We start from the raw sequence: 19,255 nt of genomic DNA, 5'->3' as shown, positions 1-19,255 counted from the left end.
ACAAAAGGGCAAACAGGTACAGTACTTGATTATTAAAGAAACACAGAATTAAGAAGTCCAAAACAAGATTCACAGTACAAAGCAAATCTGACAATAAAAAAAATGACATTGGCAATGAATCGACAAGGACTGAAACAAAGCAAGGAACTAAATACACACAAACTGACGAGACAACAAGAAACACCTGGGTAAGGCGCACGTGGCAGAGGATGACAAACACAGGTGGACAATAAAACTTGATGAAACCAACAAGGACACGAGGAACACAGAACAATTAAAACCTAACCAAAATGAAAAGCAACAAACACGGACCATGACAGATTCATTCCTTATTGCAGTTGCAGAAGTAGTGTAAAGATTGCATTTTGAATAATCAGTAAGGTCATCCACATTGCTCAGTTCTACAAAACAGACTGAAACTATTTTGTGTAAAAAAATAAATAAATAAATCCCTTCGACAATATGGCCACAAATACTTGTCACATAGCTTTAAATAATTAGACTTGTTTTTTTCTTTCTGAAATCAGGTATATGGAAGTTGATTTGAAAAAAGGCGCATTTGGACTGAGGAGATTTTGATGAAGTGTCCTCACCTCTGTGCATAAATCACTTGTCCTTGTAAAATGCAAGTGCCCACCAGCTGGAATGATCACCCATTCACCAAACAAGTTATGTGATATAACAAATAATCAAACCTACTGTACATTATGTGCAAAGTATGTTCAGGCAATAGAAATGGTGACACTTGACATCACGCTTTGAGCATCCAGTGGACTCATTTGACACAGAAGCATTGCTATTGGTCTGCCATGCAGAATAGCAGCGAAGACCTTGGAGGAAAACCGTTACAGACTGTCGACACGCATTCCTTGCATGCAACTGGAATGATGCAACGTTGTTCACTACGTGCGGGCCATGCTGAGTCCAGTTCTGTGTTTGATTGTTTATTAAGAAAGATGACCACGGCCTGAAACCTTCATGGACAGAAAACAAACAAACATTTATTTAATAGAAATTGAAACGCTGTGAGAAAACATAATTGATTATTCAGTGCTCCCGATTGGAGAGAAATGTAGCAGAAGACAAATATTGAGACGTGAAAGATGTACACAAAAAGGTAAGATAATACCCATTCAAGTAATTTTAGTTTCTGAAAACATTTATTAATATTTATTGAAGTGAGGAACCCTGTTGGATAGAGATAAGATATACTAATTAATACTTTTAAATAATAAATAATTTACACACTAATTAATTAAAATTGTCTAATTTTAGGTGGCACATCTGATTATCTCTCACAGCACACTTGGTGGGAAACACTGCTCTGGAAAATATTATCTGTAGAATTTTCTTCTGTAAACCTGTCCCATTAATGTACGGTTCGTCACTGTGGCCAGCATTTCAAAATCATGCATGTTAAGTTCATTGAAGATTAAATTATAAGTGAGAATGGTATCATTGGTTGTTTGTCTATATGCCTGTGATTGGCTGCTGGCATAAAGAATTAATATTTTTAATTCATATATATATATATATATATATATATATATATATATATATATATATATATATATATATATATATATATATATATATATATGTATATATATATATATATATATATATATATATATATATATATATATATATATATATATATATATATATATATATATATATATATATATGTAAATATTGTGTTGCATGAATTCCAGCATATACAGAAAACCAGACCACAGACATCCACAGAATGTTCAATGTGATTATAGTTCATGGTTTAATTTTGCTCTTTTTTTTCCCCATAATTCAGCACCTCTCACGGTTGCAGGGTCATTTCTGTCCATCAATCCATGGTTGCAGTTTAACCACAAGGTGGCACTATGTTACCACAAATGCGATCTCGCTCGCTTTGATGGCCAAGCGACCACGACTTTGCTGTGTGTTTGAAATGACATATCACCATGATCTCTTACGATAGATTACAGTGAAATTCATGTAGATATTAACAGGGTATTAGTAGAACCTTTCCTAGCACACTGACATCTTGCTGCCTGTTGTACCAGTCAGCTGTGGAAAAGTTTTTTTTAATTGTTTTTATTTTTATTTTTATTTTATTTCTGCTATTATTCTATAGAATCACTGAATGGTTTGAGTCCTGAGTACATGAAAGAAATGTTAATTGAATATAAAACTAGCAGGGCTCTCTGGTCAGCAATTTCGGGTCAATTAGCGGAGCCCAAGCAAACATCGTGAAGTGGCACATAGCTGTTATGCTGCACACAAATAAGTTACCATCAAAGTCAGCCCCAAGTATAAATGCTTTTAAATCCAGATTAAAAACTATACTACTACGTTTGCCCCTCATTATGTTGATTAAGGTCTTTTAAGCAGTTTTAAAATTATTTTCACTTTATAGTCTATAGTAACTTCAGAAAGCTACGTTTGATTTCTTTGCTTTTAAATATCATTAAATATTTAAAATTTTGTCAAAATATGTGCTTTTAGTAATTTTAATCAGATGTTTTTTGTTCTCTGCTCTGTGAATGTGTTCAAGCTACTGAAAGAAAATTCCATTTCAAATCAGGACTGCCACCTTTTGATGAAAAATAAAACTGCACTTAGCATTTAGTTGATCTGCATATAAAAACTGCCATATAAATAAATTTGTTTTGCCTTGCCTTGGTATCGACACTGAAAAAACACTATTGCTAGCTAACTGCACATGTTGGCGCACAGTGGAAAAATGTGGCCTTATGTTGACATAAATCAAGAGCAACTGGACCCGTAAACTGTGCGAAAGGTGGCACAGGACCAGAATTGATGGTGGCCTTTGGCCTCTCCCCAATAGCACCATGGCACTGTTTAGAGGTGGTAGGCACTCAAGTCACCGCCAAAAGTAGAGCTGAAAGGTTCTGGTGAGTTTGTAGAGTATGTTTTATTTTTCACAAGCCTACAAGAGCACAAAACCAATTGCAAGCTTGTCCCCACGTTTATCAGTGTTTCCATTTTTGGCACCATTCTGGTCAAGGTCCAGACTAAACCGTGTTGTTTTGTTTTTTCTCCCCACTTTCCCGAATGAAAGCTAATCTGAGCCTTTCAGGAGGTTCAGATGTGAGTCCCCACACATTCACGAGACTCAGAAGATCTGCATGTCCATGATTATACACATGCACATACATCACCTATTTTTGTCTGACTCCTCCTCTTGTACACAGTACAGCTTTGCTTTGTTCCTCTACAAGGACATTTTCAGTGGGGCCACATTTCTCGGAGAGATAAGATGCAAATGCTAAAGGCTATGTGTTCCCTCGGGGTGATTTTTATGTTGGACCTGGTTGGCGCTGATTATTTGCAGCAACACAGAGGGAACAAATTGATTTCATCATAAGCTTTTAGCTGATGTCACTGTCTTAATTTAGCTTATGAGTCATGTTGAACTAGTACAGCTGAGCTTGAGCATTTTTACGACACCGTCCTGCCTTTTTGCACAGTTTAGTAAACTATATATTATTGTGGCTGTGTTTTAATTAGTGTTGTCAACATTAAAGCATTAACTCATTGATTAATCACACTATCAATTTGGACCTCACACAACAACCTTTGAGCAACAAACATAACTACATGCATTAAAGTAAAGTATTTAATAAGTGTACATTTAGAATGTTTGTTCGTGTCAAACTATTGGGGTAATTATTTCTTTTTTTCTCATTCTAAATTATGCAAGTAATTAACTGATTAGAAAAACAGCAGGATGAGCGTGTGCAGTGGATCAAAAAATGTCAAAGATGTCCTAATAACATTAAATGTGGAAAGAATTAAAACATAACAGGTGTTCATCAAATTTTGCGGGCAAGAAATGTTGATGACAAAAAAAACTTTTAATTCAGCGATTAATCGTTAATGTAAATTCTAAGATCTGATTAATCTGATTTAAAAATGTAATTGTTTGGCAGCTCTGGTTTTAATGCAAACAGCTGCAATATAAGCTCAATTCTTTTGAGAGCGTTCCCTTGTACTTTCATGCATTATTAATGCACTTTAGAAATACATTGAAGCAGTTCTACTAAAGAAGACTGTTTTGCATATTCATATTAAGAGCATACAGGACACAAGGAGGTCCCCAAAATGCTGATGGAAAAGAAGAAACGGTGACATAGTTTTTTTTTTTTTTTTTTTTTGTTAACTCGCCCAAGTCAGATTTGTTTGAAATGTCTTCAAATAATTGCAGCTGTAACTACAATCTATTATAGCATATTGGACAAATGAGCTTTTTTTTTTTTTTTCCCACTCCTTTGTGAACAATTGCCAAATCTACATTGCAGTCCCCCCTGCAGCCCAGTCCCCTACTGCCCCTCCCTCTGCATTATAGAAAGGGGCGGTCTGGAAAAGAGAGAGAGAGCGAGAGAGAGAGAGAGAGAGAGAGAGAGAGAGAGAGAGAGAGAGAGAGCGAGCTAGCATGACAGCGCTTCTTGATGCACAAGTGTTTTGATCCTTGTCATCTTGGACGGAACCAACTCAATCAGCCCTCGTTGAGGTCGTTCTGTGCGGATAAAAGCAAAACCAGCAGACATGGGGAAAGTAGAAGGCGGGATGAAATGCGTGAAATATCTTCTGTTCGTGTTCAACTTCATATTTTGGGTAAGTGGCCGCGACTGGTGCAAGCTGCGCGCGGATGCAGGTGCATCAAGTGCAGCTGTGACTTTGTGGTTGAGGTTGTTTACATGCGTGCTGTCTCCATTCTGCCGCTTGGTGTGCATGCGGTGGGATAAATGCTTGATTTTGCAGTCAGTCGCTGTGGTTTCCTTCTGTGTAGCTGGTGAGGGACAGCCAGCTTTTCGGTTGTTATTTAACTCCTCAAATCAGATTTTCCACAGAAGAAAAAAGTCGCATTCATCCATGCATGTTTTTTTGTTTGTTTGTTTTTTTTGCTAAAGGAAAGAATGAATGAAGAATGGGAGATTGTGGGTCAGAAATCTAAGTCAGCAGTTGGCGCCACATGACCTCAATGACAAAATGTGGAGTTGATTGACTCACATATCACTTGAGTGCTCAGTCAGGTGGACATGAAAGGTGTGGGTTGAGGTGGTCACACACATGCACCCGCACACCTTTCAATCATATCCAAGCAGTGTTCTTAGAGTGGAACTTTTTCTTCTCTTTGTGTACGTGAGAGTGAGATTTTCCGGCAAGCGTCTGTGGTGAGGCTCAGTGTGAATGGATCCATTGTGACAAGGGGACAATAGCATCACTTCAGCCTGCTGCTCCAGCCTGGATAAGCAGCAGAACCCGCTTGGCTCCCAAAAGCAGCAACAGCCCCCCTCGGGTTGAGCTGATGTAACCCCATCATAGAAAGATTCATCTTGTATCCTGATGGGTGTGGCTGATGCAGATACAAAAACGATGGAGGCCAGAAGACGAATGTGTTTAGTTGGAGAAGATGAGGGCGAGGGGACACCGAGCGAAAACGCTCATGGGGAGATTGAGAGGGATGTTGGTGTGCGTGTACTCGCTCACGTGGCAAAAGGGGGTCAGCCGGCGTGAACTTGACCCTGATAACGGCATAAAATCAGTGTGAGGATAACAGAATGCCGTGCGGGTGCATGTGTTGATGTCACAGTACCGCGGATGTTGTTTTTGTAGTGCTGCGCTCGCTTAATGACAATGATCCATCTCGTCTCATGATTACACAACTCCTACGTTCTCTTGTCATGATGTGTACCTATTTTGTGTATTGCCTTTTAAAGGCTCACGGCAGAACTTCTTGCTAGTATGTCCGGTCTGCTTAGTTCAACAAGTGTTCAGTCACAGTTTAGCCAGAGATGTAAACATTGCATGATAGAAAAATCGGATCTTTTCTCTCATCATAACAAAATACAAAAATACTATTCTGATATGTTTGCTTTCTATTAGCTTCCTCATTAAATTACTTTTAATTTGCTAAAGTGAAAATCTTCTAAATTTAATACACCACAGAAGATTGTTAACAACCACGCCAAACATGAATTGACAATTAAATGAGGCGTCAAAATCTTGACAAATCGAACCTTTCTCTCCATTCTCAAACACCACCAAATTCACTCAAAAATGTGCCCCACTCAATGCAAAATAATAGATATATATTTCCCACCAGGTTGCTGCAGGATTTTTGCACACCACAACGAGGCACTCTAAAGCAGCAATTCAAAGCAATTCAATCGCCTTCTGTCTGTGATGTATATGTACACTCATGGCCAACAATGAGGCACTCTAAAGCGACCATGTCAGCCCGAAGCCTCAATTGCACACGCTGGCTGTCAAGTGGGACTTGAAAAAAATAAAATAAAAAAAAATTCAACCCTCCTCTCTCTTTGGCCTGGCTCTGTCTGGCATTCTCACTCACTCTCACAGCCAACAACGAGGCACTCTAAATTGGCCACGCCAGTGGACTATCTGAATGTCAGATTGTTATGTATTGAAGTGGTCCTCATAATGGAGCCACTCCTGTTATGAAACATTTGCTCCGCTGGTAAGTGAAAAGGGACAAAGCATTTCTTATGTTTTGGTTTTGCAACTATTTTTAGAGCAGTTTTTATTTGTAAAATACAGTGACCCAAAAAAAGACAACACTCACTAAACCCATTCATTCATAAATTTCATTTCAAAATAAGGCTTTCGCTTTTACTGTCAACCCGTTTTTATGGGGAAAAAAGAAAGAAAGAAAAAAAAAAAGAATTCCACAGACTGTCCCTGAGTGAGACCACATCCATGTGTCCGTTTTGCATGCTCTCATGGAAAATTCTCCTCACAAAAACACCAATTAACTACACTTAAAAAAAAAAAAAAAGTTGGCTTTACACCATCAAAAAAACCCCAAAAACTTTAAACTTAAACACAGATTTCCATAAACGTCCACAGCGGGTCAAAGGTACAATTAGTGTTAGTTAGTATTGTTGCGCGCGCCTGTAGTTCCTAGCCACATATGTAGTTCGTGTCCACAGGTAGGGGAGCAAAAATAATCCTCTCATAGCAAACACCCACCCTTCGCTCTTTTATTATCACATTTTTTGTGTTTTTCCACTTTCCCTCCTTTTGTGCACTAAACCAGGGAGACATTGGCTCTTTGTCCTCTGGGTGAGATTGTGTGGGAGGGAGTGGGACAAGGTGGGGTGGAGTGGGCGGGGATGCATGGAGGAAAGTCAGGGGGCGGGATTTGGGATGAGTGGTGTGGGAGGGGAAGGGTGTGTCTGCTGTCAGGATGGTAATGACTCGAGACAAAGTGTTTGGGGGCATAAAAGCGGTTTGTGTGACAATTGACGGGGATTTTCGGTGCCCTGAACTGGTATTTATTATAGAGATCGACCGATAATCGGTCGGGCCGATAATCGGGGCCGATATTTGACATATTGGTACATATCGGTATCGGTCTGTTTTATTAATCTGACGGCCGATATGAGCGATCCATTTAAAACTCCGTCTTTTCGCTTCGAATGCAGCCCAGAGCGTCTCTGTCTGTTATGGAGTCCAACTCCAGCAATGTAACGCCCATAGCAGCATTTGATTGGTTAGCCGTGCAAGAGCCAGAACCAATCAGTAGTGTATGCCTGTATCACAGTAGCCGGTCACACACGCACCCACGTACACAACGCGACAGACACATGCTTCGAAGGTAAGTTAGAAGAGAAGAGACTCCGCCGATCGTTTCACCATGATAAGCTAAACACATTGAATTATGTTGTGTATTAAATGCACTATATGAATGGAGCTGCATTGCCTTGCATTGAATCCCCGCTAGCTAACAGTGGTGTGTTCAGCTTAGCATGTAGGCTAACACCCAGTAGCTAATTCGCTACTTGAACTACTCGGGGAGGGAATCACACACATTTTCACTTAATTAAGTAAATAATGTTTGTTAGAAAGGTTCCAAATATTAACAGTTGTCATTATTATATTGTCTAGTTCCATGTTAAGAGTAGAGTAACGTCATTATATTTACCTCTCGTGACGCACACATTGCATTCTGGGTCACGTCCATTACTTGTTGCATAGCGGTTATTATGCAGTGAGATGCCACAATGACACTAAATAGCGTTTAGTTACTTTATATTGTGTTTATTTGTCGCACTGGTTTGCCATTGTGTGCCTTAAGCTTCGACGTCGATTTGATTGACAGCTCGTTGTGCACCTCGTTAAAGTCCGCTCTGTAACAAATTAAGTGTCTCAAACACCGTTTAACTACACGAACGTGTCCTCTTCCGTATGTTTGGCATTAGTAGAGAAGTGCACTAAAGTATAGTGTGCTTATTTGCTCGTTTTGTCTCTCTTTTCACGTCATGTCTGCCGTCATTTGGGACATTATCCTCTCAATGGATGCCACTAATATGTAACATCTACGGCCGTACACGGCTGCAATTAATGTTCAGTGATGTAATTTCGTTACGTGCATCATACTTTGAATAATGAGCTCATGTTTGGTGTGTTGTATAACTTTCTCGTGTGTTAGTAACTATTCATGTGGACAGCTAAGATAGTGCTTGTTAATGTGAATTAGCAATGTTGCAGCCCAGTTATTACTTAGACAAGTACATCTGTGCCATTAAGTGATACAGTACAGTACAGTAGTGAGAGAATAGTGTGCCCATATACACACACGTGTCTATAAGTGTAAAACACATTAAACAGCAGAAACTGGCAGCGGTCCACCGCAACAATGTCTGTTTAACCAAGTTCTTCTTACTATTATTATAACCAAGTTATTTTACTCAACCCTTTTTCTGCGTTGATTGGGGCATCCTAAGTGGCAGTAAACTACATGATGAAGTGTCTTTTGACAGTTCTCTTGTAGAGAGGAGTAGCATGATATTGCTGTTCTCGATTTAAGATCCTCAGCTTATCAAAACTGTCTATATGGTAACAATAACAATAATCATAATAAGGTCTACAAGAACTGTATGGTGTTCAGGGATGAATAGTTTTTCTCATGGAATTTTTTTATTTATTTTTGCTGTAGTAATAAGTAATGCCACAGCTGATGCACATTTTGAATGACAGGGTTCCTCCTATTACTTCAAAATATAAAAATATAACATTTATAGAATAAAACTACAAGTATCCGAAATGCTATAAAAGGTAATGTCACATTGGCCCCCACATTTAACTCCCCCCGCCACCAACGTCTTATTGCAGATAGAAGGATGTAAAATGAAAAGTGTAGTGTGAGAATCCATTGTAAAGAACGGTTAGGGTTTGCATTATTCAAAAATTTGGTGCCAACATTTTAACTTTTACTGCAAATGAATATCGGCTTCAAATATCGGTTATCTGCCTCCTTGACTACCGATAATCGGAATCGGTATCGGCCCTGAAAAAAGCATATCGGTCGATCTCTAATTTATTACCGTAGAGCTTCTTCCCCTCAGGATATATTTTAAATCTTATGTTCACTGCAGATTGCAACTAGTAGAAACAAAGAACATCTGACCCAGCGTTGTGGTGGCCATCGGGAACTTCAAGAGTTTAAATTTCAGGCCGAGATTGTCGCACGTCAGGACTCCAGATTATCAAAATTACAAATCGGTCTACAATTTTACTGAAAAAAAAAATAATACAACAATTCTCACCTATTTATAAAAACAATTTAATTGCTTGTCAATGTGGTGACACTGTGGTTGTGTTAGCTAATGCTAAATCTTATGTTGGTTGACAGTTGAACAGCGCTAAACAAGGCGATGCACTCACGATTATCTAATTTTTCCAGTCGCTCCTGGCAACTATTTGGAAGCTGGCTGTGACATTTACCTTGCGCTAGTCCTGCATTTTAACACTGGAAATATACCACCAGAAAAGCTTAGCTTGCATTTGGTCTGACCGGTTACCGCAACATAAAGCAGAAAATGTGAATACAGTATGGACACATTTCCCTTGGTTTTTAGACATGGAAGCAGCGAGTATTTCAAGTTCCGGTATGACCAAAGCACAGGCGAAATCCGCCGGGACTCATGAACACAAAGCTCAAATCCGAGACTGTCCCAGGTAAATGGGACGTCTGGTCAAACCCTAAGCCTGGGTCCGATACCACTCAGTGGGAATACAAATGTGAAAGATGCTGTCTGTTTCTATATGCACCCTGTGATTGACTTGCAACAAGTCTATTGTGTAGTCTGCCTTTTGCTCCAAGTCAACTGAGATAAGTCAAGATAATGAGCTCCATACTGCTTTACCAACTGAGACAAATAACACACTCTCAGGCCAAATCAGTTATCATTGTCTCACATTGTCTTGAGATGTGTTGTAACGTCTGTATGAGCTATATGTGTGAGTTGTTTTTTATTTTTTTTCCAGGCTCACACTAGGCTCCCTTTTTGGGGCATGGCTCCAGCATTGTCTATTTTCCCCTCCCTCTCCCTTTCATCTTCCCTTCTTTTCTAAAATCTCAGGGGGCTGATAACCAAACAGGCCTTTTTGTGGTGTCTCCCTCTGTTGGTTATTGTTATTCACATTTTCTTGGACAGATTAAGTCAGTTTTGTTAATCTGTAGGCCTAATTGGCGATAAAGACTCATTCATTCATTCACTCATTCACTCATTCATTCATTCATTCATTCATTCATTCATTCATTCATTCATTCATTCATTCATTCCCTCACTCAAATAGACCTAATCAGCATTCAGAAGGAAAAATAAATGGTATAATCCAACAAAGTAGAGCAAGCCTCCCTTTACATCTTTAATTTGCTTTGGTTTATTCGTACAATGGACTTCCAAGCAATGTCCTGACTGACTGCAAATAAATAAAGTAAGAAGAAAGAAAAAAGAACTCCACCATTGGAACTTTTGGAGAACTTTTCAGTTTACCTTGGTAAAATTCAGTATGCGCATTTTTCCACCAATGATAATTACCGGTAGGGGTGTTAAAAAAAAAAATCGATTCGGCGATATATCGCGATACTACATCGCGCGATTCTCGAATCGATTCAATAATAGGCAAAATCGATTTTTTTTTTTTTTTTTTTTTTTTTTTTTTTTAGGATTCACACCTTAAGCATGGAAGAATGTTATATGAACGGAACATTAAGCCTTAATATTTTTATTTTAATGCTGTTTAAACATGAAACAGATTACAACCTCTATAAGACTGAAATTTCAGATAAATAAATAATACATTTTCATATAAATCTTACACTCTACAAGCTTACTGATTAGTATTTTCTAAATTTGAATGAAAAAAAATCGCAACAATCGACTTATAAATTCGTATCGGGATTAATCGGTATCGAATCGAATCGTGACCTGTGAATCGTGATACGAATCGAATCGTCAGGTACGAGACAATTCACACCCCTAATTACCGGGGTAATTAAATTCCCCAGGGTGCATCCAAGTACTATCTCAGCAGCACGGTCTTGATGAGCCAGGCAGGAACTTTGAGGGTGCGGGCTAAAATGACCACCGCTGATTGTTCAAATATGGGGCGTTGTTTTGACATCAGCTGATCGCAATCAAACTCATTTGAATGAATTACTGAGAACTCTTAAGACGCTGTGGAAACACAATTCTACATTCCCTGCTGAACCTTTACAACCAAGAACTCCCTTTACCCAGAACTCAAAGTTCCTGGGCTTGTTGGTGGAAAAGCAGCTAATGTCTGTGTTGCGAGTGAACACACACACACAAAACAATATGTAAAACCAGAGGCCCGACCGCTATCAAGGATACAGATCAAGAACGTGTTACGAGAAACCAGAACCTCGTCTTGACTGCACAACACAGTCTACAGACTCCACAGAAACTGTCACACAACCTATCAAGAGAAGTTCTGACATATAGGAAGCAGACACTCAACATCGTGTTCTCTGTGCACATAAACATGTTTTGAGCCCGTGCACAGACTGGATTATCCTCAAAGAGCACGAGCCTTGACTGGTTGTTTGTATTGATGATGTGTCAGGATAGCAACCGCCACATGTTGTTTGTGCCCTCCAATCTCACAGGGAGCACGTTGACGCCAGGCTCATCCAATAATGTTTCGCACTCTGTGGAGAAGACCTTTATTCAACTTATACCTGATGAAGGAAAATGTGAGCAGCATGAAACCACTTTTCCAAACAAGCAGGAGGGCCTGGTTTAGCTCAAGGTGCCACACTGCTGCGCAGCGCCAATTGTCAAGTTGGAAACACTCCTCTTAATGGCATCTGTGGGTCAAAAAAAAAAAAAAGAACAGCAGAGTATTTAAATGACAAATCCTCAATCCTGCTAGTAGGTCATCATTTCATTTTGCCCACACCACATTTACACTTGTATATACTCCTGCTTGAGTGCAAAAGGGTGGAGGGCCCGGCTGGAAACTTCCTGTCATCATTTGCTTTATTTTGGTGGAAAGCCACAATTAGGCAGAGCAAAAGAACAAGTCGTCTGCTAAGAAGAAAACATGCACTTTTACTGCATTTCTTTCCTTTATAAGACTGCCTCTCACTGAAACAAGCTTTTCCTCTATGTTACTCTCACTGAGGGGCTAACATTTGCACCATTTTGTTTTATTTATGAATTGATTACATTTGCAGTTGTCACTCTCTTCACTTTGTCATTTTCAGGTGATAAAGAAGCACTCATGATAAAAAGAATGAATGTAATTTGGTGGTCGTAAAACACATTTGTCTGAGTGCATTTCTAGTTTGTTTTTAGTTTAAATTGCAACTGATCCTAATCTTTCTGCTCCATCCACCCACAGTTGATGGGATCTTTTGTTCTGGCAGTGGGACTGTGGTTACGTTTTGACCCGGAAACGGTGTCCCTGCTCAACGGTGATAAGGCTCCGGACACATACTTCATTGGTAGGTACCGCAACAGCTTAAAAGTTGCATTTTATTTGTTTATCCTCGAGCATATACTGACCTCGAAAGTCTTTGTGTTTGAACCTAAAGCCAAACTAAGAACTTGTTATGATTATTACAGTGGTGTTAATTCATTCGTTAACCACGCTCGTAATTCAAGACAATTGTATCGGCAATCATCTTTTCCCATTGAAATGAATGGGAATGCAGCTTATCCGTTTCAGTCTCCCTCTAAAAAAATAGTTTCCATTTAAAAAAAAAAATAGCACTCTATAATATTGTACATTTAAAGCACAGTTTGAATAGAATGAGGCGGCATGGTGGACAAGTGGTTAGCACGTCCGCCTCCCAGTTCTGAGGACTCAGGTTCGAGTCCTGGCTCGGACCTTCCTGGGTGGAGTTTGCATGTTCTCCCCGTGCCCGCGTGGGTCTTCTCCGGGTACTCCGGTCTCCTCCCACATTCCAAAGACATGCATGGCAGTTTAATTGGGTGCTCCGAATTGTCCCTAGGTGTGCTTGTGAGCGTGGGTGGTTGTTTGTCTCTGTGTGCCCTGTGATTGGTTGGCAACCGGTCCAGGGTGTCCCCCAGAGCCAGCTGAGATAGGCTCCAGCACCCCCGCGACCCTTGTGAGGAATAAGCGGTCAAGTAAATGGATGGATGGATGGATGGATTGAATAGAATGTAAAAAATTAAACCTTTTTTTTGTCATATTTTTTGCCTCAATTCAATGGACATTGCGCTGCTCTAATCTTGTCACTCAGTCACGTTGTATTTTACATGTCCAAATCCACATCAAACTAAAAAAACAAACAAAAAACAAGCAAACTGTTTTTTAATAGTTCAGTTCCATTTGCTGATCCTGACAATGGCGCTAGAGTTCCGACTTTGCTGCCAGGTTCATGTTTTCCCTAAATACTGGTCATAAAGTGAGCCACGTTGCTCTTTTCTCATTCTCCGTCTGGAAAGGGACTTAAAATGTTGCCGTTGACATGTTTCTGTGCTGCTCTCGGCTAAAGGCCGACATCACTCGGGATATTCCTACCGCCGTCTTGCGGTCAAGTGCTCAGTGACCTCACACAAAAGCCACATGCGCACTCATCTTGGTTACAACGGAAAAACATTCATGTGGTACTTCGTGAGTTTCACTATAGGCTACTGTACATCCATATATATGTATTCAAGCTTTAGAAATACTTGGAAATTAGTATAGTGCGGAAAGATGAACTTGGATTTAGTAATGGACGCGTACTAAATCACTGCAATGAGTCAAAAGATGTTAACTGACATGACATGCTGCAAATTGGAGTACTTAGAAATAACCTTTTGGTAGCCACTAACTCATTTCATGAATCATGTGCGTCATATTGGCCCTCTCAGACATTCATCATCAGCTGTTGGCTTATAAATTCATGATTGAAGCGTCTGAGGTCAACTCTAGTCTCAACAATCGCAGTCTGAATCATCATCATCATCAACATTCGGGCGATTTTGAGCGTCTGGCCTTCGGAGGAGAACGTTTCAAAACAACAAAGCACAGGGTGAGCTGTTAAAGCAGATGTGACAAGTGTGGTCAGCTCCAAGAAGAGAAATGACAGCTACGCCCACAGAAGTGACATTTGCACTTATTTTAAATTGATCACTCACCGACTGTAGAAACATGAACAACACAAGAGCACTCAGAGAGTCCAAAGCTTAAACATTTGCTGTTTGTAAAATCATATCACGCTTTTTTTTTCCCCCCAGGAAACTTTCATCTCATGTAGCCCATTATAATACATTGGGACGTGTTTGTAAATGTTACATTTCATGATGTCATCAATACGGAAGCATGGAAACTGACAATGAGTAGCTAACATTTCTAACTGGTGAGTACGTTCAAACATATTTAAACGTACTTGCAAATACATTCAAACATACTCGCAAGTACATTCGAACATACTCACAAATACGTTCAAACGTACTTGTAGGCTAAATGTTGCAAATCCAGCTTTCTTTCCCATAATGCCACAGGGTATTGCACACGCACGAGTGGGGAAAAAAAGCAGCTTTTACTTTAAAAAAAGTAACAATACCATGTGGCATTATGGGGAAAAATACCAAACCTAAATCATGCACTGCCGACATAACAATAAATTAAAAGTTATAAATAAACAATGTTTTTTAATTTAATTTTTGAACATATTGGTATTATGTGGGCCAATGTTTTAAAAAAGTGTTTTTTCGCTCGTGCATAAACAAGTAATAGCCAATAGCCTTATGGGAAAATATGCTATATTCGTAGTATTTAGCCTACAAGTATGCTCAAATGTATTTACGAGTATATTCAAATGTATTTGCGAGTACGTTTGAATGTACTCATGAACATTTTTTTAACGTATTTAAATATGTTTGAACATACTCACAAATACGTTCAAACATACTCGCAAATATGTTCGAGCCTGCTCGTTAGTCCAAAATGTTTACTCCATATTAGCAGTTCCACACTTCCATTTCCAATATTTGGATTTCGTGAAAGAATACTGCTGACCTGTCTTTATCTTATTAGTCACATGCAGTCCACAGATTATTTTTTTTTAATACAGCCATAGAGTGATATGTTTCCATTTGAGGTATTTCTTAAGGAAATATAACTTTGGCACATATTGCTGCAATGAGGAGTTGAGGTTAAGTAGCCTCTCGTGTGTGTCCCCCCTGGTTGCAAGTGCACATAAAAGTAACTCAACAACAACACATCCAACTCAGTTATTGTGTTTCTGTAAAGTTGTTTCATTGCCACCTGAGCCCTCATCACCTGCGACCTCCAGGGGTGTCGCCTAGCAACACCCCAGCTGCACAAGAGAAGAGCGCTTGCACCGAACTGTACTTCCTCCCCACAGACGCATGATGCACTTTTCCAAATGAGAAGCTTAATGGGCGGCGTGGGTGTCGTCAAACCTTCTTGAAGATTCCTCAAACTGGTCTCTGTGATTCATTCAATTGGATTACATGGTGGTTGCATGCAAATCGCAACCAAAATTTAGCACAGTAACTCTTGCCTTTTCTTCATTCGATCATATTCTGAAAATGTAATAGCACGAGGAATGTTTCCTGGCAATTTCACTAGCAGGCATATGTTTATGCTACCCCCTGCTGGTGAATAACAGGAATAGGTAAACCAACAGGGAATAATTGTTATGCCATATCCCCCCTATTTGAACACTGAGGCTTTGTAAACAACTTTTGTTGGATCATCATTAGGAATTCCTCCTTGTAACTTGAGTTTATAAAAAGCTGAAACATACATTTAATCATAATATTGGTCTATCTACGGCTATACAATCAGCGATATAAGTACTGTAGGCCTAAACACAAGAGGTGAAGTCGGTCAGTTTTTTGCTTTACTTGCTTGCAGGTGTGTATATCCTGATCGGAGCTGGCAGTCTGGTGATGTTGGTGGGTTTCTTCGGTTGTTGTGGAGCTGTTCGGGAATCTCAGTGTCTGCTGGGTTCAGTGAGTCCTAAAGCATCATCGAAGCTTGAACCTGTGAACTAAACTCAACTTGAATTTGTTGATCTTTGCCAGTTCTTTGCCTGTCTTTTGATCATCTTTGGCGCTGAGGTGGCAGCAGGCGTGTTTGGATTCTTAAACAAAGACAAGGTACAATAACAATGTCGTATCCTGCTTGCTTATATTAGTGTAGTATGTGTGGTTGATAAACACTTTGTCTCTATTACAGATAATCGAAGACGTTCAAAATTTCTATTCGACGACCTACAATGAGAATAACAACAGTACATTGATCGTCTCGTACCAGAAAGTCGTAAGCTGTCTGTCTTGTTTCCACATGTACTTTTAGTTAAATGGGTTTACTTTTTTACAGCAGTTTTTTTTTTTTTTTTTTATTGTTTGTTTATTTGTTTTTGGACATAGTAAAACAGTAATAGCAAATATGTTTACATTAGCAGGTAATGTTTCATTTCATTTTGTTTTAATAATAGAGCCTGTTATGTCGTTTTGTATTTTCTCCTTTTATTTAAGTTGTTTAATTAAGTTAAATCATTACATTTCTTTAAAGAGACTGATAGTCATAATGATGTCACAGAATTGTAAAAACGAAGACATTTACTCTTGCGTCAGGATACTTACTGTTTAATTGCAAACATTTTGCTTTGCTTTTTGTTTTTAGCTAAACTGCTGTGGGACACTAGCGAACAACTGTCTTGATCAAGAAGCAGGAACAAAGGTACGCTTCTGTTCTTTTGGAACTACTACGTACGAAAGAGGCAGCATGCAGATACATGATTAGACATGATGCTTGAGATGCGAGTCCGACTGATTGACGTATGAGGATTTTTTTTTTCTCTGACTTGGGGGAAATTTTGAGATACAAGTGCTATAGTAGTGGCAAACTTTGCTCAAGTGATCTCACAACAAGCAACAGTTTGAGTGTTGCGTAATTAAAACAACCACATATCTGCCTTAGTTGCATCCGTTTAGCATTATGCTAACAAACAATACAAATCTTAATAGACTGGCGAATGAATAGCATTGGATATTTGAACACAGATGGTGCAACAACATTTAGGCAGGCAAAGTGCCATCCCCTTGTTTATATCCGTTAGGCATATTTTTATGAAAATTGCGAATATTACAGCAACTAGTTAGTTCTGGCACACGTTTTCATGCGCGTTTCTGTCTGTATTATACTACCCCCTGGTGGCCAAGGACCAAACTCCACAAGGAATTTAACTTTTTACATTTTATTTAATTATGTCACTACTGCGTGTTTTTTAGTAAGTGTACAACATAATAGTACTGTTTTTCTTGAAAAAAACAACAACACGTTTTTGTTTTTTTTGGGGGGGGTGAGGCTGGAATGCATGAATGGCATATTCAATTAATTTCAATGATAGTTATGATGGTGATCACAGAAACAAATTCAACATATCTCAAGGCACCATGATATTTCTCTTACATTGGATTGGGTGATATTTTCCACTTGGCATGCGCATAGTCATTGTAACATCATGGACATCATCATGCAGGACTGCGAGACCGCTATCAAGGATTTCTTCAACAGTAAACTCTACATCATCGGCTACGTTGGCATCGGCATCGCCGGGGTCATGGTGAGTCGAGCTTGCAGAACTGTTGCCAAAGCTCAGGTGCAGCTTGTCACTTTTGATTTGACTGTTATTTTCACCCTCAAGAGCTGAATTTTTCTCGAACAGATCATCGGGATGATCTTCAGTATGGTGCTCTGCTGCGCTGTACGTAACAGTCGGGAGGTCATCTGAATGACCTCGGAAAGAGCGAACACAAGCCTCATTCCACATCCGTCATCATTTGTGGAGCAGCGCAACATCCCAGCTGCTCTTAGTCGATCTCCCTTTTAATTTCTGTCTTTTATTCCACAATGTCACAACATTTGGACTTGGCCCATCCCATCTTAAGATGCTGTTTCTTATCTTTTAGGTTGTCTTCTCTCGCAGCCATTCGGTAACCCCAAACAAATGTGAACCCTCGAAGTTTGTCACATGACGCAAAAGGCTTTTTGTCTGTTTGAAAGAGAAGGTTGACATTTTTGGCAGGACATGCTTATTTATTGTCTATATTGCCTCAAACATGAGTCTCCGGATAGCAACTAGCTAGGTTTGTCTAACATGATACTCAAAACTGAAGCAAATTTGCTATCAGGGAAAATAGGGTTAGGTTATTATTAGCATTATAATATTCAATCCAATGTTTGACTATTTTAAGAATTCATATTTTGACCATATATATATATATATATATATATATATATATATATATATATATATATATATAATTATTATTATTATTATATCCTTTTTATTTTCCCCCTGTTCAATTTATCAACTACATTTTTATCTGGACGTTTTTCATTAAACTTTTTTTTTTTTTTTTTTTTTTTTTAAAGATGATTTTTTTTTTTTTTTAAAGAAACTTTGTCTTGTTTCTAATTCTAAGACTTGTGAAGATTAAAAAAAAATAAATCCAAAAATAATAATAATTAACACTTTAGATTTACCCAGTGCCATAAATATTGCCACTCTTCACACTTGCAATCTCTGTAAATCTGAACCCTCATGCAAGTTCACAAGTCCTCAATCATGTGACCATTTTATACAGGCTGAATAAAAACAGAGCCCTATTACTTGATAAATAACATCAGGCTTGAGAAATGTACTCCTCAAAGACTATCAGCAAATTTGCTTCCTTTCCCTCTGTCCTTTGAAAAAAAAAAAGTTCAATATTGGTTCTTATTCTGTCACGTTGCGCTACGTTATGTAAATATCTGACAGGTTTTTGTAGCTGTCGTACTGTGTAGATAAAGTTTTGCAATAGTTGTACAGTCAGTATACCCGTAAAGAAATAATCCATATGGCCAAAAACAGCCTTTCAATGTGCCTTTTATTAATGACAAGCTTTTTTAGTGACAATGTGCT

The 19,255-nt window shown here is 38.9% G+C and overlaps 2 protein-coding genes across 2 annotated transcripts in view; one reads left to right on the top strand and one right to left on the bottom strand.

Moving 5' to 3' along the window:
* LOC144014067 (uncharacterized) overlaps positions 1–19,255 on the bottom strand; it is a 491,860-nt gene that overhangs the window by 208,573 nt on the left and 264,032 nt on the right. The gene's annotated exons all lie outside the window — the stretch shown is intronic.
* On the top strand, positions 4,439–18,654 carry LOC144014059 (CD9 antigen-like). The gene is made up of 8 exons (XM_077513557.1): positions 4,439–4,638; positions 12,703–12,805; positions 16,198–16,295; positions 16,368–16,442; positions 16,522–16,605; positions 16,972–17,028; positions 17,831–17,914; positions 18,017–18,654. Exons 1-8 carry the CDS (start codon positions 4,570–4,572, stop codon positions 18,080–18,082), a joined length of 636 nt encoding a protein of 211 aa, XP_077369683.1. The 5' UTR covers positions 4,439–4,569; the 3' UTR covers positions 18,083–18,654.

The sequence above is a fragment of the Festucalex cinctus genome, chromosome 2 (genome assembly GCF_051991245.1).
Source record: "Festucalex cinctus isolate MCC-2025b chromosome 2, RoL_Fcin_1.0, whole genome shotgun sequence".
In the NCBI taxonomy this organism is placed as follows: domain Eukaryota; kingdom Metazoa; phylum Chordata; class Actinopteri; order Syngnathiformes; family Syngnathidae; genus Festucalex; species Festucalex cinctus.
The sequence above is the reverse complement of the archived record's forward strand: the minus strand, read 5'-3'. Positions and strand labels throughout refer to the sequence as shown.

Bases quoted from the DNA above. Each gene is read 5' to 3' on its own strand.
- LOC144014059 (XM_077513557.1), top strand. From the start codon at position 4,570: ATGGGGAAAGTAGAAGGCGGGATGAAATGCGTGAAATATCTTCTGTTC. The intron at 4,639-12,702 runs GTAAGTGGCCGC...ATCCACCCACAG, and splicing joins TGTTCAACTTCATATTTTGG to TTGATGGGATCTTTTGTTCT. The intron at 17,915-18,016 runs GTGAGTCGAGCT...TTTCTCGAACAG, and splicing joins TCGGCATCGCCGGGGTCATG to ATCATCGGGATGATCTTCAG.